General features: G+C 36.4%; 2 protein-coding genes across 4 annotated transcripts in view; one reads left to right on the plus strand and one right to left on the minus strand.

Annotated features, from left to right (window-relative positions):
- Positions 1-15,044, plus strand: part of Acss3 (acyl-CoA synthetase short-chain family member 3) — a 137,236-nt gene extending 122,192 nt beyond the window's left edge. The window contains exons 13-16 of the mRNA XM_013022563.1: positions 828-950; positions 12,047-12,146; positions 12,230-12,405; positions 13,465-15,044. Coding sequence (XP_012878017.1) covers positions 828-950; positions 12,047-12,146; positions 12,230-12,405; positions 13,465-13,533 — 468 coding nt within the window. The 3' untranslated portion in view covers positions 13,534-15,044. The remainder of the gene's footprint in view (positions 1-827; positions 951-12,046; positions 12,147-12,229; positions 12,406-13,464) is intronic.
- A 1,319-nt stretch (positions 15,045-16,363) lies between these two features.
- The window catches only part of Ppfia2 (protein tyrosine phosphatase, receptor type, f polypeptide (PTPRF), interacting protein (liprin), alpha 2), a 347,260-nt gene continuing 344,446 nt past the window's right edge, over positions 16,364-19,177 (minus strand). The window contains exon 31 of one of the 3 annotated variants that reach the window (XM_013019213.1): positions 16,364-17,774. In XM_013019213.1, the coding sequence (XP_012874667.1) occupies positions 17,746-17,774 (29 nt within the window). In that variant the 3' untranslated portion in view covers positions 16,364-17,745. The remainder of the gene's footprint in view (positions 17,775-19,177) is intronic. The other 2 variants (XM_013019222.1, XM_013019241.1) reach the window with 2 other exon arrangements.

Below are 19,177 nucleotides of genomic sequence, written 5' to 3' on the forward strand. Positions count from 1 at the left end.
CAGTCTAACAGTAATAACAGTAGTATTGCAATAACAGTGACAATTCTCAAGAGTTCATGATGTGTCTGTGTCCTTCTACTGTATATAAACTATTTCATATAGGCCTCATAAGAGTCTGTAAGACAAGGTCTTGAGCTCTTTTGGTATATGAGCACAATGATTCTCAGAATGAATGAACTTGCCACTTCAACAGGTTTGCAGCAAACATTTTGTAGTGTTGACATCAAAATAGCTATAAAGCATTAGGGAAGACAACATATTTTTCTTTCTACACCTTGCTTCTTCTTCATTCTGTTGTTGATTTCTACATAAGCAAAGATGTGCTACTGTGTGCTGGTTAAAAATTAAATAAAGAATTAAATGCTACTACATTTTACTGATTCGTAAAATAAATCTCAATCCATGTTAAAAAATACAAGTGGTCTATGCTGTAATTATTCATAGGGATCTTTAAAGCTCTAAAAATTAATACAATTAGAGAAGAACTTTTTGAAAAGTTACTTTGCAATACCAAAGTGAATTGGAAATATTAAACTACTACTTTTCCATTTAAAAAAAGTAATTGAGTTCATAAACTTTGCAACTCAAAGTTCAGACTCCTAAGTTGAAAATCTATAACAATAGTTTAACTTACTTTGACTCTTAGGAGCAAAGGGATTCTAGTATGTTTTTAAAATCAGAAGTTATTTTACTTTCATAGCATCCTTGTGCAAAATTCAACATACAGTCTGAATCCATTTCTGTCACATTTTATATTTTGCCAAATTTAAATAATTAGATTACTTAACAGTTCATGTGAACTAAACACCATTTATTCTTATTTTCAGGGCTACTACGATACCATGGATGCTGGTTACATGGATGAAGAAGGTTACCTCTATGTTATGTCTCGAATGGATGATGTAATAAATGTTGCAGGTCACAGGATTTCTGCAGGAGCAATTGAAGAGGTTAATATGGATTAATTAATTAGTATTGTTGTTTTTCTCTAAGTAGTGTCGAGAAAGAATGCTGAGTGGAAGAAACACGAAGGTTAAATCATTAAAACTAGAAAGTCAATGCCTTCTTCATTTAAGGCAGGGGCTAGATCACTGATATCTCTCTCTCACCTCACTTTTTCTTGCATAGATTGATTTTCATAGTCTTCACCTTCTTCACACATGCCCCTCTTCCTGCCTGTGTAGTCTTTTTAAGCACTTACATGTATTTCTTTTTTATGGAAGACCTTGTGTGTGCGTTTGCTTTGCATTATTTGATTTTTAGCTTTGTGTGTGTGTGAGGGGGGAGAGTGAGGGAGAGAGGGAGGGAGGGAAGAAGGGAGGGAGGGAGAGGAAGAATTAAGGGAGGGAGAGGAGAATTAAGGCTTGAACTCTAGACATTGAACTTGCAATTGACTTTTTCACTGATTGCTAGTGCTCTCCCATTTCAACCATGATTCTACTTCCAGCTATTCACATTAATTGGAGATAAGTCTTGAGGATGTATGTGAATAAGCTGGCTTTGAATTGTGCTTCTCAGATTGTACTGTAGCTAAGATCATAAGCATGTGATACCAGCACCTGTCTAACTACTTGATTTCCTGCTGCTTGAGATCAGTTTTGCATATACTGTAAGTTATGTGGTATTTAAACTGTTTATTATCCTCTTAAATCCTGAAAATTTTATTCTATTGTTAGTTATAAGGAGTCTCCCCCACCAAAATCATTTATTTTTAATGTTTTAAATTTGTATTATATATTCATTTTATTATATTTTTATAATGCACTTTATAGTTGTACAAATACATGAGTTTTGTATTTCTATACATGCTTGTAACCATTACCACAGACAAGATGCAGAACAAATTTCAACATTCCCAAAGAGCTCCTCATAACTTCTAGCCATCCAACATTCTAATGTAGAATGTCATATGGATAGGATAAATAATTCAATATTATAATGTTTTGAGACTGGATTATTTTATTTAAGTTCCATCCAAACTATATGTATCAAAATTTGCCATTAACAATTGTGTGGCTATCCTAATGAGCTCATGAGTTGTTACTAGTTTGGGCATTTATAAATAAAGACTCGTGTGTGTGTGTGTGTGTGTGTGTGTGTGTGTGTGTGTGTGTGTGTGTGTGTGTGTGAAAGAGAGAGAGAGAGAATATCTTTTCATCCTTTTAGGCTAAATATTTGCAGTGTATTTGTGTTTGCCTAGTTAAATACTAAGTGTATGTTTAAATTCATGAGAAACCTGGGATTAGAGAGGTATGTGCCATCACATCTATCTTCATAGTTGTTAAGATGACGTCTCCACAATGTTCTTCCCGGACTGGTCTTGAGTCATTGTCCTTCCCATCCTCAACTTCTGACTAGATAGAATTACAGATATGGATCTCTTTGCTCAGTCTGTAACTTCTGTTTTAATGTACATAAGGGCTCATTACAGCTAAGTTTCCTCGTAATCTCAAAGAGAACTCAATTTGGAGAGCAATGCTACAGCTGGTAACACTTTGAGGACACTGAAAGATGACCTGAATGCATATAGCATTATGAACAGAACATGAGCTGTAGTTTGTTTATAGTTTGTTAAAAAAAAAAAGAAGCATTAAAGGCTTGGGCCCCTGCTATATATATAGCAATATTGGGAAATGGTAGAGGTAGTGCCTAGTGAAAGGTCATAGGTCATCTTTTTTTTTTTTTTGGCAAGTCCTGGGGCTCGAACTCGGGCCTAGGCACTGTCCCTGAGCTCCTTTTGCACAAAGCTAGCACTCTAGCCCTTGAGTCACAGTGTACCTTTTGGCTTTTTCTGTGATTAATTGGAGATTAGCATCTCTCAGACTTTCCTGCTTGGGCTGGCTTCAAACTATATTCTTCAGATCTCAACCTCTTTAGTTGCTAGGAATACAGATGTGAGCCATCAGTGTCCAGCAGGTAGCATACTCGTGAAGGGTAAACTGTGACCCATAATAAGTTCTTCTCCTTTTAAAAGTTAATTTTGGTATTTTGTTACATAATGGGGAGCTCACTAATAAGGCTTTGGGAGAAAGTAACATGTAATGTTCAAATAAGCTAAGCTAAGCAGAGACAGAAATTCTTAAAAGAAGAGCCCAAAGGAAGTGCTAAGAACAAAACCAAAAACACTGTAACAGAAATGTAAAATGCATTTGATGGGCTCATTCACAGACTGGACTTGGCTGAAGAAAACAATTTCTACCGTTGAAAATATCTCCTGTGTTCCTCTGTTTGTGCAGTATGGGGGCCAGCAGTGTGTTCCCCAAATGTAAAAAGAAATGTTGGGTTAAATGTTGAGTTTTACTGATGTTGTTGTTGTTTTAACTTGTGATGTATTTGTTGTCTGTGATGAGGTACATGGCTGGGATGACAGATGACTTCTAAGCTGTTCAAAACCCAACCTACCAGCTTCTGCGGACTCCCAGCATGCTTCCTTTATAGATCTGCTGAGTAGTGGGTGGAGGCTCACTCTCTCTGGCTGTGCCCAGAGCTCACTCCTACAGCATGGCTGGAGAGGACATGAGCTGGCTTCCTGGTGTCAGGCAGGGCAGGTGAGCTGATCCCTCCTGGAGATTGGAAAGGGCTCAGCAGTGCTGGAATTCACTTGGTTTGAAGTGTGGAAAGTCTACAGCTCTTGGACAGAAGGTGGCATCCATCCACAGGCTGGGTGAGATAAAGTTTGCTCCTCCCCAGAGACTTTATCAGGGCCTCTAGGGAAACAAAGCAGGCTTATTTTTTCCTGTTTGTACTCACTATGGTTCCATGTTTTACATTTTTGTAGCCCCCAAGCTAGGATACCTAGAAAACAAATATATATATACATATACACATATATTTATTTTATTTTATTTATTAATTTTTTTGGTCGGTCGTGGGGCTTGAACTCTGGGCTTGAGCGCTGTCCCTGTGCTCTTCAGCTCAGGGTGAGTGCTCTACTGCTTGAGCCACAGGGCCACTTCTAGTTTTCTAGTGGTTTATTGGAGCTAAGAGTCTTATGGACTTTCCTGCCCAGGCTGGCTTTGAACCGTGATCCTCAGGTCTCAGCCTCCTGAGTAGATAGGATTACAGGCCTGAGCCACCAGTGCCCGGCTAAACATATATATATATATATATATATATATATATATATATATATATATATTAAAAGGACAAAAATACAATCCTTGCACTTCCAAACTCATAAGGAAGTCTCTTGGGTTATCATAGTTTGACAGACTATTCTGATGTTTTAGTCAAGCATTTTTTGTATTGTAGCTAATAGAAGAGATAACATGGAACTGCCTACTCGATCTTACTTTTACTTGTTCTTTAGATGGTACTAGGGTCTGAATCAGGGCTGCATGCTTGCAAAGTTGGCAAGACAGGTCATCCCAGTCCTCTTTGCTTTATTTATTTTTCAAACAAGTTCTAGCCTTTTTGCGCTACCTGGACTGGGCTATGACTTCCCTATTTACCCATTCTGCATAGCTGGGATGACAGGCATCCCCCCCACAGCATTTTATTAGTTGAGATAAGGATTAAGAGCCTCCTGTTCTTTACCTCCCAAATACCTGGAATAACAGGCATTAACCACTGCACCTGGCTTGGTTACTCCATCTTTTCTAGAACCAGGTTCCAGAATAGCTTTAACCTGAATGGGACAAACAAACTGCAATTGAATGAAAGGAAAGTTTAAAGTTTCATGATTCACAATTAAGTGGATCCAAATAGACAGACTCGAAGATTAAGTTCCTCTTCCTCTAATTAACAAGTAGTCACCTTTAAAGGGCATGCATCTCATTAGACCAAAATGAAGAGCTTAACACTTCTTACTGTATTACCTTTTTTCTCTGCTTTTCTTGCCTGCCTGCCTGCCTGCCTAGCTGCCTTCCTTCCTTCCTTCCTTCCTTCCTTCCTTCCTTCTTCCTCTCTGAGCAAAAAGAATAAAACTTCTAAAACTTGTTTTAAAACGTGTGACCTTTATTTGCTATTATAATATTATCTCATTTTGAAATGACTCTCTGTTTGGTGATAAGCTGAAATAGAAATTTATGCTTCATCTATTTTGGTGTGTTAGCAAAAGGTAGTTCTGGTTGCTTGAGTTTTTAATTTCTTGCTTCTAGAAGATTACCTCCAATATGCGCATTGCATACCTGGCATACTCAGCTAATCAAAATTTGAAGATTACATTTGCACAGCTCTTATTATCAGCCAAAATTCTTAGTTTTCTCTTCTTATTTTTAGAAGAGAAAGAGAACTGTCAAGCTACTCAAATACAGGTTACACTTTTATGTATTTCTACTGCCAGCATTCTCACTGTACGTGAGATAGTTAAAACAGGCTCAGGATAGGCAGCTAGTGGGAATTAGGGAGAATGTGCTAGTTACTGGCATTGAGACAGAAATGTTGCCATTGGGTCTTGGATTGTTTCCAGCATATAGAAGGACATTTCTCAGGCCTTAGCTCTCTCTATACGAATCAAATTTTTGTAAGTGTTTCTAATTGCTTATATAACACAAGATAATTAATCCTAATTAATTAGTCTAGTTTTGTCTTCTTTGTATTTGGAATCTCTTACAGAGTTGACATCTTTCTTGGCTTTTTCCAGCTTCTCTGAAAATTACTTACAGAATTGATATTTAATATGTGCCTTGAATATTTATACTGATGCTATAACTAGCTCTTATTAAAATGTCCACACCTCACCATTTGGTCTCCAGATTTCTCATTGGTGGATACTCAATTTCTTTAAAACTTTTTGAAATAGGCTATGAGGATCTTACTTCTTTGAAAAACTTATTTTTGGTAGGGAAACATTTAATTGGCTATTGTTTTTATATATAGTGTTTTTCTGTTTTCCTCAAGTAAAAATATTACAAGCGTTGTTACCCTATAAAAAACTAAATCAGGCAGATATTTGATTAAAATTGCTATGTAAAAAAAAGATTGTAGCAAAGCTATTGTCTTTTTCTTATTCTTTTCAGGGGAAAACAGAGTCCTAGTAAAGCTTTTATAAATTTAAGAGGATAGTATTGCAGATCTGAATACAAGTGGAGACCTTCAGTAGCTATTGAGTAATGAGATCTATTTTAGCAGTTGATTAATATTTGAGAGCCTAACAGCAGCCAGACACTTGGGAAACTTTGTGGAAGTTCAAGGAGTTCTTAAGAAAATTGGGTCTTGCAAGAGGAAACTAATGGGAGCCTAGGCAATACATTTGTTTAATTCTCTTTTGCTGCTATAGGAAGAACTTCACAGTGTACAAGAATCTATAAAATACAAACTGGGCTCTCTGAATTCATTCTTCCATGTACAGTTTCAGTTGTTAAATAAACTCACTAATTTTGGCGGGAACTTGAAAATCTGGTGTCAAAATAATGTATGTAAAGACGAGGGCAGTGTTAATACCTATGTCCCCTTTGGTAGTACTGAGGGTTGAATTTAGGGACCACAGCAAGTTCACTTACTCACTTTACTGGAATTCCACCATTTGAGCCATATCTCTGGCATAGCTTTTTGCTGGTTATCTTGGAGGTGGGGAGTCTCATGGGCTTTTCAAACATGATCTTCAAGATCTCTGCCTCCTTAGGATTTACAGGTGGGAGCCACGGGCTATAAGGTCTCCTTTTGAAGGTTGTTCTGGCCAAGATGTCACTGTTTATTTTCAGAGCTAGTGATTTTGATTGCTATTTTAGGAATGGTTTCTTCAGCATTGAATATATTTCCATAAACTGTATACTCAACGAAGATCCCTTGCCATTCCACTTAGCATTAAATGACTATCACATTTAAATAGTTATAAAATTACCAAGTATTTCTTGTGTACTGATAATGAATATTGATAAATGGCACTGACAGTTTCCTAGACATACTCCAGTGTCCAAAGAAATGAAAAATCAACCCTCTTCGTCCCTCTACTGAGAAATCTCCCAACACACAATCATCCTAGAATCTTGTGGGAGTACTTGATTGCAACTATTTTTTTTAATGAAAATTGTTTAAAAAAATACTTGAAGAAAAAGACACTAGTTCAGCCCAATGAAGGCTTGAAACTTTTTAAGTGAATTAAAATGTATAAAAAATGGCCAGGCATTTACCATTCCTGTTATCATGCCATAATGCCCTATATATACTCAATTGTGGTAAGATAATTACCTGTTGGGTTGTATCACTTTCTTAGTTTTTTGTTTGTTTTGAGTGAGAGAAAGTGTGTGTGTGTGTGTGTGTGTGTGTGTGTGTGTGTCTGTGTGTCTGTGTCTGTGTCTGTGTGTGCACATGTGCTAGTACTCTCTTTTAGCTTTTTAACTCAAGGCTGGCTGGTACTTTATGACTTGAACCACAGTTCCACTTATGGCTTTTTGTAGGTTAATTGGAAATAAGAATCTTATGGAATTCTCCTTTTTGGGGGGGGCTGGTTTGCTTTATTTATTTATTTAGTTATTTATTTATTGCGAAAATACCATATAGAGGGGTTACAATTACTTGGGCAGCAAGGTAATGAGTACATTTCTTATCAAGCATTGTTGCCTCCTCCTTTGTTTTCCCGTCCCATCCCTTCTCATCTCCTCCCTCCCGGGGCCAAAGTTGTAAAGTTTTGTTTTGTTTTGTTGAATATTTTTTATTGTGAAAATACTGTATAGAGGGGTTACAATTACATGGGCAAGATAATGAGTACATTTCTTATCAAGCATTGTAGCCTCCTCCTTTGTTTCCCCTTCCCATCCCTTCCCATCCTTCCTCCACCCCCCCCACCCAATCCTCCTCCTCCTCTCCCCCACCAAAGTTGTAAAGTTCGTTTTTGACATAAGGACTTGTACATCTCATTGTAGCAATGGGTCCACCTTTGTCCCTATTTGAACGTTTTGTTTTTGCTGGGCTGGCTTTAAACTACAATCCCCAGATCTCAGCTTCCTGACTAGCTAGAAGGAAAGGTTTCAGCCATCTGCATTCAGATACTTTCTTAGGCTTTTAAATGCAGTTCTTTGCTGATACCCCATAAAGGGTACAGGGAGAGAATGTGTAAAGGAGGCTTTTCATCATTCCTCCTGCAGGACATTTGGTTGTTTTCTGTCCCTCACAGGTTGCCAAGATACTTTTTGATGCTTTTTTTTTTCTTGATGCTTTTCTTTTAAATGAGTAAGTTGTTTAAAGTCATTATCTGACATGCCAACATTATTTGTGGGGCCAGCATAGAAAGTTGCTTTCCTTCCTTTATTACTTGTCTTTACTGATAGATTAATATTTTATTCACTATAATAATAACTCCATTTAGGAATAGCACAATTCTGAAAAATAATGTTGCTTCTCACCAACTTTTAATAATTAGGAAGCTTTGATTTTATATTATAAGAAACCTCTTTGCTCTTTCAATGGCAAAAAAGCAACTTGTTCCAGCTTCTTCTAAAAGTACTAACAGTAAAGATATAAAAGTGAAAAATTGAAATAACAATGTGAACAGATGACAAATAGAAGTTGTGATGTTTAATTTAGTTAAATTATACTGGGGGCTGGGAATGTGCCTTAGTGGTAGAGTGCTTGCCTAGCATGCATGAAACCCAGGGTTTGGTTCCTCAGTAACACATAATGAGGAAAAGCTGGAAATGGTGCTGTGGCTCAAGTAGAGTGCTAACCTTGAGCATAAGCTCAGGCTCTGAATTCAAGCCCCAAGACTGGTCAAAAAATAAATAAAATAAAAATAATTTGATTGAGTAGGTGACAAAATACTGAAAGTTTAAATATAGGTATTTAAATATATGTAAAACATCCATACATATATAATTAAAGTCTAATTTCCAGGTAAAATAGATATTCATTTTTTTCTTGTAATCCTAGCTACTCTGGAGGTTGTGATTTGAGGATCTCAGTTCAAAGCAAGCTCTGGCAGGAAAGTCCTTGAGCCTTGGATTTCCAGTTAAGTACCAAAAAGCCAGAAAGGAAGGCTTTGACTCAAATACTAGAACACTGGCCTTGAGCAGGCACTGAGTTCAAACCCCAGCACTTGCACAACAACAACATCAACATCCACAACAACAACAACAAAAATCAAAGGAAAATTTTGAAGCAAGAAAGATAAAGTAATTTTGAGAACCCAAATGGGGAAATATTGTGTTTTATGGGATAGTAGAGTATGCATTTAGCAGATGATTTTTAGACCAATAGTTTGGAAAGAAATTCTTTCTGTTAGCAAGTAACTTAACAGAATAAACAGTACAGAAATAATTTATTTAACAACTGAATGGAAGTGGAAGTGCTTATTCTACAATACTTCAATATGGTATGGAGTTGATGTTTGTTTGTCTATAGGCAATGTAAGATAGTATACTGGCTTTGTACCAAACACTTTGGCAGTTCCTTGAGTGTTCTAGGGGTTCAGAGAAGATAAAGCTCATTTTTAATTTGGCTTCATTAAAAAATATCTCATGAAGCCAGGCACCTGTAATCCTAGCTACTCAGGAAGCTGAGATCCGAGGATCATGGTTCAAAGCCAGCCTTGGTAGGAAAGTCCATGAGACTCTTATCTCTAATAAACCATCAGAAAAGTAGAAGTGGCCCTGTAGCTCAAGTGGCTGAGCATTAGCTTTGAGCTGAAGAGCTGAGGGACAGAGCTCAGGCCCAGAGTTCAAGCCCCACGACCGACCCCTCCCCCCAAAAATAAATCTCATGAGAGGGTTGTGACTTAAAAGTATTGTATCTCAACTCTGTTTAGTTTGGTTGGTTCCTTTCTCCCTATTTCTGTGTCTGTTTTTAGTGTAGCTTGTCAGTTGCTTCTTTTTCACTGGGCGATCGAGATGTTTGAGTCCCTTTTGACTATCTGCTTCTTTTCTCACTACTTTACACATAAGTAGTCTCAACTGTCTCTAATTTTCATTAGCATCTATATAGAACTAGTTCATTCAACCAGGTGCTTATGCCAAAAAGTACAGAATCATCCTTAACTACTCTGGCTTATCCATGCCACTCATCCAATTTATCATCACATTTTGTCTGTTTTACTTCTATAAAAACTCTAGACCAGGTGTGCTGGTATACTTTATAATCTAAGAACTCATGTGGGTAATGAAAGTTTGAAGTCAGCCAGGATCACATAGGAAAACTTTTATAGGGAGAAAGAAGGGTAGGAGAGAGGGATTGGAGGAAAGGAGAGGAAGATAGGAAAGGAGGGAGAAAGGAAAGAAGGAAGGAAGAAAGAAGAAAGGAAAGGAAAAAAGGGAAGGAAAAAAATCAAAGATTGTATTAAACTTTTTTATTCTCTGTACTCTAACCTTAGCCTTCAACAGCAGCCTCACAGAGAGTTGCCCTGCATAAATTTCAACACTTGCCTTTAATAATTCTCTTTTCATTTTACACACACAACTCAAAGGGTTTGTGCTATTCAGTGTCTACTCTAAAGGTAAAGGAGCCAGTCTGAAAAATACAAGGTCATTTCAAAAGATCAGTGTGGCAGTGGGAGGGGTGGGGAGAGGAGAGAGTGGGTAGGTTTCAGAGTTGGGAATTGGTTCTGTATGATACAGTCTCTCGATGATGGACACAGAATGTACACAACAAATGTGAACTATGAACTATGGACCAGCGTGGTAATGATGATCCAGTGTTTGTTCATTGATTACAATAAGTGTATTGTTTTGATGTAGATTAATATAGGAGGCTGCTTGTGTGTGTGTGTGTGTGTGTGTGTGTGTGTGTGTGTGTGTGTGTATGAAGTCAGAAGTGTATGGGAATTCTCTGCTTCCTGTTCATGTTGCTGTGACTCTAAATGTGAAGTTGACATAGAATTCACTCATCATACTTTTCCTTCTCAGCTCATGTACATGCTATCTTCTACCATTAATACTCTAGTCTGCTTTGTATCCATACTGACTTATTTCAGGTTTGAATAATATGCGTGCAGTTCTTCTACTGAGTTTTTTGCTCTACCTCCTCCCCTTTGATTAATCATGTTATAATTTGCTAAGTAAAAGAAGACTTCCTTGAGGTTCATGTTGTTCTGTGAAGTTAACTGCTCTGGTGGTCTCTTGCATATAAATGCCTTTATTTCCTCAGCGCCTTTGCTACTTTTATATTTAGCTCATGTTGAAAATGAAGTACCCATGATTATTTTCTAATCTATATCACCCCATAAAAAGTTAGTCTGCCCATTTGTGCTCACTACTGAGCCTATTGAATTAGAATTGTGACACAGGAAATATAACATTTGTTGAATGAATGAAGAATAAATAAGGGCTGCCAAGTGAACTTCTGAAATTAACTTACGTTACTGTTCTCTGGGTATTAGACCCTTAGAACCACTGAAATAATTTAATCTCTCAGAAGAGGACTTTTTGAACATGCATTTTTAAAATTCCCATCACAGCAGAAGTTTTTTTTTTTTGCCTTAAGCATCCATATTTCATGTGCTTATTCAAATCTGTGGGTTCTTGCTATTCAAGGCAGATATCAGCCCTGGGCTCTGAGGGCTTGAGAGCTTCAAGGGGGCAATCTGAACGCTGATCCCTGTTGGTGGTAGTTATCTGATAGAAGGGCTCCTGTCTAAGTCTAGCCGCCCCTTTCAAGTCCTGTAAAGTTCTTTCTCAATGGGAAGCATCAATCAATGAATGAAATGGTCTGAAGATTATTCCCTAATAGTCTATCAAACAAACTTGCTTTGGAGCATCTAGAGATGCCTATGAAACATGTGCTTTGGGTCACTAGCTCAAAGGTCACGCAAAACCATCACAAGGTCACCAGTTTCAGGAAGTATGTTGTCCTTTGTTTGCATATAGTATTCATTGCACATTTCCTCTGACTTCATTAATAAACAAGATGAAGGAGGAACAATTCCCTTACTTTCCAGGAAAGCTAAGCAACTTATCTTAATTACTGTCAACCTTTGCTGACTATCATGGGGATGTTAACCATTCACCTGAGTATAATGATGTGAATTAGTAGTAAATTTCAGACAGGCAGCCATGTGTTGTTTTTTGTTTTTGTTCTTTTTGGTTCTGTGCCATGTACTTTTGCTCTGTGTTGAAATTCATGTCCGTATTTGTGTGTAAGCGTATGTATTCTAAATGAGCACCTTTTCTTATGACAGTCAGTCCTTTCCCATGGTACTGTGGAAGACTGTGCTGTGGTTGGCAAGGAAGATCCGTTGAAAGGGCATGTCCCCTTCGCTCTTTGTGTGTTGAAGAAAGGTAAGACCTCCTGGTGCTGTGTGATGAAACTTGTATGATTCACTGGGGATAATCACTACTTACTATCTCAACTTTCTTCCTAGATATAAATGCAACAGAGGGTCAGGTTTTGGAAGAAATTGTGAAGCATGTTAGACAGAGCATTGGTCCTGTAGCTGCTTTTCGAAATGCAGTGTTTGTCAAACAGTTACCTAAAACCAGATCTGGCAAAATTCCACGGTCCACTCTATCTGCCCTAGTCAATGGCAAACCCTATAAGGTAAATGGTCCAGTGTGTTCAATAATGAATTCTCAGGTGTTGTTCATGTTTGCATCAGAAGCTGTTTCTCAAGCATGAATTTTAACCCTAAAAAATGCATGTAAGTTTGATTTTTTTTTAAGTCGTGGGGCTTGAACTCAGGGCCTGAGTGTTGTCTCTGAACTTATCTGTTCAAGGATAGTGCTCTACCACTTGGAGCCATAATACCTTTTCCAGTTTTTAGGCAGTTAAATTAGAGATAAAAGTCTCATGGACTTTCCTACCAAGGCTGGTTTTGAACCAAGATCCTCAGATCTCAGCCTCCTGGGTAGCTAGGATTACAGGCGTGAGCCATCAGTGTCTGGCATTAGTTTGATGTTTTACTATAAGACGGAAGTAGTATAGACAATGAAGCTTGGAGAAAGAGTAGTTAAAATCATCTAATTTAGTTATAGGAATATGTGTGAAGACATTTTTTTTACTGTTAATAGTTGTGCCAGTTAAATTCAAGAATACTTGTGAAAACTCAACCCTATTAAATTAACAGTGCATCTTCCTTTATTGGAAACATAAGGACTATGAGTGAATAAGGAAGCAAACAATTTTCACTGGCAATGGATGCTCAATATGTTCTGACATATGTGCTAAACATTTTCCTGATTTGAATAAGAATTATTTTAGACAAGTTTGGACTGATATAAGCACATGAGTTCTTTTAATTCAAATCACATTATCTGTGCACACATATACAATTTTTTGTCAGTAAAGTCTACTAAACAGAAGTGTGACAATAAGAAATACTTGTATGAGCAATAGTAAGATAATGGGAAGTTACAGAAAGCCTCTTATGAGGAACTCCACAGAAAAGTACCATCAATGATCAATAATTTTGCTAATTGAACCACTTATTTACTATAGAAAACTACCTATAACTTTTAAATATAAGGCCCAAAGATCTATATTTTGCATATTTTCATAGATGTAGAGTAAGGGGAGCTATCAGACTACATGTAGTTTCATTGTACAGAAAGCAGAAGGGTTCATGAAAGAGCTTCCATCTGACACTCCATTTCCTTCCAGGTGACTCCGACTATTGAAGACCCCAGCATTTTTGGGCACATAGAGGATGTGCTGAAGCAGGCCTCATGACTTTACTTGTTCTTTTTATTTCTTTATCTTGTTAATTTTCTAGTTGAACTTAGATTGTTTATGGAAGTAAATGTTTAAATAGAAATTACTTGCCAATTGAAATGTGAATTGCAAGGCTTCATGTGAGCCAGTTTAGTGAGGAGTAGAGAACAAAACCTGTCCATGTTGGTTTCCGTGACTCAATTTGAATTGTTTAATAATTGCCTGTAATATGGCTCATTGTATGTTGCCCAGCATATTAAGAAAATGTCTGAGTTTAAAAGTCACACCATCATAACTTAAAAATGATTATGTCTGGACATGTAGTTCCACTTAAACTTCTATAAAACTATGAAGCATTTAAAATAAGAAGTTGGAAGATGAGTTTTAGTTTGTATCCCTTATGTAGAATAGACAGAATTCAGTAATGACTTGATTTATAGTTCAGCAGGCACCAGTAATCAAAGCATATATTAAAATGCAAAATAGGTGCAAAATAGGAACCAAGCCGATTAAATCTTGGGAGGTTTTGAAAGTGTTTCTAAATATTTCAGCCCATTGAGAACATTATTATGGAGAGCAAGTTGTTCTAATTTCATAGGCTGGCTGAGAAAGTACACATGAGAAATAATAGAGAATTGATCTATGTTGACTCAAAAGTAATGCAAATCCTGTATGGAAGCATGAAAATATTAGCTCTTGGTGGGCTATAGACAAAAAAATGTCTTCTCAAAGTATTAAATGTTTAATTGCATAATCTATCTTCTTGATGGTTACATCCAAAAAATCATCTTTAATTATTTCATTAGCTTGAATTAAAGTAACTTGATAGTCATTCTCCACCTTGAAGCTATTGAGTTCCTTGGACTTTCCTTTCTGTTTGGTACATTTTATGCTTTTCCATAAATGTAGAATTTACAAATGAACCATTTAAAATATTTTAGCAATTAAATGTACTACAATTTTATTTTCAGATGAGACATACTTAATTTGAAGTGGCAAATTCTTTAACTGGATATATATCACTATTCATTTTAAAGATGTACACCAAGGCAAATACAAAATCTGTGAAAGTTATAGTTTTGGTCCTTTTGCACAATTATCTTGTAATCATATCTGAAAGGATATTTTATTGAGTAGGCTTGGGTTATTTTCCAGTTAACCGGACCTGAAAAATAGTTCATGAGACTAGAGATGTCCTATTGAAGAAACTTAGTTTGCAGGGTCAGAGAAAATAATTTTTATATGACTGAACACCTGGCAATAAAGAAACACTGTAGTCATATGACTGCTTATAATTTGGGGATGTGGGTAAAATGAATTTCTATTTTAATACTTACAATTAAGCATTTTCACTAAATAGCATCTAAAATATTTTGAATTAAATGTGCCTTTACAAACAGTCATATGATTAAAAGTATAAATGTAATTAAATTTACTAAAATAAATTCTGTGTAACTTTTGGTATTTTATGGATTTGTTTTTACTATAAGACCTTCAGAAATGAAAATAAAAACTACTTTTAAAATCATTAGAAATGTGTACCATTTTTCTCCTGAGAGGAATGTTTAACACTTGTAAATGAGAACTGTTCTACACATTTGAATTCATCAAGTCAATAGACAAATGGAGGAACACAGAGAGTTCAGGCCATACAAATGAATTTTGGAATCTGACACTGTCAGTATTAATTAAAGCCTACTTCAACTTGAGAGAAGTAACTGCATCTGTTGTATTATCAAATGATATGTTCATTTGTATATGATAAGTATAATCTTACTTGATCTCTAGAAGCAGAATGTGACTTTAGTGATTGGGCTTTTTATTAAATGTCCACTAAAGATGCATATAAGAAAGCCTTGGCCTCCAGGGTAGTGCTATCAGACGGTTCTATGGAACATAAAATGGAGGAGCTTTGTGGGAGGACCATAGGTCCGTGTGTGTGTGTGTGTGTGTGTGTGTGTGTGTGTGTGTGTGTGTGTGAGAGAGAGAGAGAGAGAGAGAGAGAGAGAGAGAGAATGAAGCCCCAGAGCCTTCTCAAATTTCATTTGCTTTCATGCCATTAGGTGAGTGACTAGTTTGTATCACACTTCCCACTAGTTTGTATCACACTTTCCCACTTTCCACTATTGCCATTTGAAATGTGAACCAGAGGCCAAAGCAACGTTTCTTCTGATCTGATCTCAGATCTGAATCTCCTAATCTGTGGGCTAAAACAAACTGTCTGTGTGTCTCTGTGTCTCTGTCTCTGTCTGTATCTCTGTGTCTCTTGTCGCTCTCTCTGTATCTCTCTCTCTCTCTCTCTCTCTCCTGTCTCTCTCATTTTGCCAGCCTTGGGGCTTTAATTCAAGGCCAGGATACTGCTCAAAGTTTTTTTGCTCAAGGTTAAAACTCTGCCACTTTGAGCCACAGCTCCACTTTTTGTGTATCTGATTAATTGGAGATAAGAGTCTTAAGGACTTTCCTGGCTTTGAACTGCGATCTTCAGTTTCTTGAATAGTTAGGATTACAAGTATGAGCCACCAGGCATACTTCTCTTCATAAAGCATTTATCACAGGTAATTTCATTATAGCAACAGAAGCTGATTAATTCATGTCTGCTTTCAGACATTTTATGTCCTAGCCTCTTCTATCATAGTTAAGTGATATGAATCAAGATCCCCATTTCAGATCAGCTTAGAAAGCTTTGTTTACAGTAACTTTCAAAAGCTAGCTATGTACTCCCTCTAGTGGTAGACCCACTTTAGAAACTAAATAGATTGAATGAAAAGAATGATTTTCATTACAGTTCAAGGAATTTCTTTTGTTGTTGTTACTAGAAACCAAAACTTAAAACAGTGAGGTGGAAGTATTTTTTATTGACAATGGAGAGGATTTTTGTTACCATTATCTTTGACGGAATCTGTTAAAACAAAAAAAGACATCAAAACAAGTGTAATGTACGTGCAAACAGAGCAAATGAAAATACAAAAAGAAACTACTAATGACAGGTCTTGCGCTTAATAAGAATCAAGCAGCAGAGAATCAGCAGTTAGATAAATGGAATTATTAAATAGGCTTTACTTTGAAATTTCCCAGATAAACAATGAATAATCAACAGTAACACCACCAAATAAATCCACAGGGAAGAGCTCACTCTTCTATACTTTGTATACACTATATATGTTAGTCATTCTGTCTTTCATTTATTTCCTCTGATAAAACTGACTTCAGGGAAGTCACCAAAAGGCCATTTTGGCTAAAAGTTTATAACATTGTATACGAGTTTGGCGAATGCCCCATTACACCGATAAAAATGAAGGAAGGGTTTAGGGTACGCTTTTTTACCCCAGTGGAAATGAGCCTGAAACTCTGAAGTGACCGATGTTTAATGTCCAGTGTTGGCTGACTGTTCAAGGTGTTTTGAATGAACATGTAGTTCTTAGCAAAGTTTTTTTTTTCATTTTTCTTGATCCATCCACAAGCAACAAGAGGAGATCATGGTATTTTAATATAAATTTTCTAAAATAATTGGTTTTTGACTCTTGTAAACAGTTTGGCTTTGTTTTGTTCTGAAAAGGAGATCAAGCCATCACAGTGCTATTTTCAAAGATACAGGGAGGGCATACCTGATTGCCTTTAGAGGTTGTTATTTATTATTATTATTTTGGCTCCAGTTCCAGGTTAAGTCATTGTTGTTTTTCTTTTGTACAGGATCAGAGGCAGGTGTTCAGCTTTAGATATTGACAGACTTGAAGAAGAAACATGTTGAAGCATGAAACATGCTTCGAGGAAACATACCGATTTGACTCATTACAGTTCAAAACCTCGTAAAAAGGGTGGAATGGTAAAATGCAAACAGTACTTGGAATTGTCAAATGTTTGCACTCCAGACTCCATGAACCATATAGTTTATTTTTTAAAAAAATCATATTTATATCCATTTACAGAAGACTTACACATTTAAAAAGAAATACACAGCAGTACATAAATGCCTAGTATATTACATCATGAAAAACAGGTGGCTCCATTTCAGAAAAGCATCTGTTGTGCAGAGTTGACGATGTGGATGAGGCTTATTATTCAAATGACTGAAGCGTTTTATTACAACTGTAGTAAACTAATCAAACTTAAATGTTAGACTCCCCTCCATCGTGTTTTTAGCTTTTAATAAACCATCACTTGTCATTATTTCCTTTGAATTGGGTCTTCACAAAGTTTTTCACGGCTCAACTTCTTAGATGGTAGTGCACTTTAGGTAGAGTAGACAGAAAAGACGACATCTAAAACAGGTAATGGATATTGTTAGTGTGCCCACACAACCCATTGGATTAATCCCAACCCACAGCCCTGTGGTCTATCTACCTCCATGCAGCCTGCCTGCTCTGGCTCTTGTCCTAAACAATGATGGAAAGAAAAATCATCTAGGGTGTAATCAATAGTGGATATAAAGTCACATTTGCTCTTCACATTTGCACAGAAGAGCTAAACAAATGTGAGGATTTGTTTGACTTTAAGGAAAGTTATAGTAGTCATAAAAACAAAGCTAGTCACACAAAATGTCAGCATGCTTCTGAAGATTTCACAGCTTGCTCATTAAGAAATTGGCACGATTGGACTATCCTGTCAGAATAGGTTTATAGTCTAGTTTATATATTTTAGAACTCTTCAAAAGAAAAGTGGTTATTTGCAACAAATCAGAATGTGTTTCAAAGACTTTGTGTAACTGACATAGGATCACAAATGCTTTCCAGTCATAGTATAGAGAGGAAACCTTAACCTTACTCTTTTGGTCACAAAAGAGTGGATAATAATTTATGAATTACTTTAAATAGCAAAAGAGCTACAGTCCCACCCAAATCAGTTATCCTAATGTTACTTATTATAGTTACTGGTATCCCTTGAAAAACTAGAAAAACTAGTTAAAACTAGGAAATATGAACTAGAATGCCATGCACAAAAAAAATAGATTGCAAGTAATTAAAGAGTAATTCTATTCATTAGTCAAGAAGCTGAGAAGCAAGCACCATTGAACATATTATATACTCATTAATAAATTTGTATTCAGTTCCTGAAAAAATATTATATGTAGATACTGTTATAAATGGTATTTGGGGAAGCTTCTTATTATATACCTTAGGTCATGTCTACTTAGCTGTCATAAATACCAATTATAATTAAAAATTTAATGTTGGCTTTGGACTTTCTGCAGTTAAATCTCTCCTAGGGATGATTTTTGGATTTTGTTTTTTACCAGGTATCAATAGTGACCCAACTAAGGCTGCTCATCAGCTGCCACATGAGGATGGAGGACAGCAATAAAACATGTGGAGCTTTTCATTCAAGGCATTTAACAGCCCAAGGGAAGCTCTTCCTTCACCTCTGTTTCCTCATCCCATCCGTGCACACATTTGGTTCTACACATCACTTTAAAAGTCTTTTTCCAAAAGATTAACTCAATAGAAATCTGAGAATATTGGTACAGTCCAGTTTAAGGTGAAATTATTGCTGAACATTTGACATTTATAAATCCAGGAAAGCACAATTTTGCTCACTTGACATTTTCAATAAAGTGCCATTTAATATGGATTTGAATGTACTTTCCATTGGCTAGAATTTCATTAGATGCAAATGACATATCTTATAGTGATGTAGCAAAATATGCTATTGTTTCTATCTTTTCATT

The sequence above is a fragment of the Dipodomys ordii genome, unplaced genomic scaffold (assembly GCF_000151885.1).
Source record: "Dipodomys ordii isolate 6190 unplaced genomic scaffold, Dord_2.0 Scaffold3, whole genome shotgun sequence".
NCBI lineage: Eukaryota > Metazoa > Chordata > Mammalia > Rodentia > Heteromyidae > Dipodomys > Dipodomys ordii.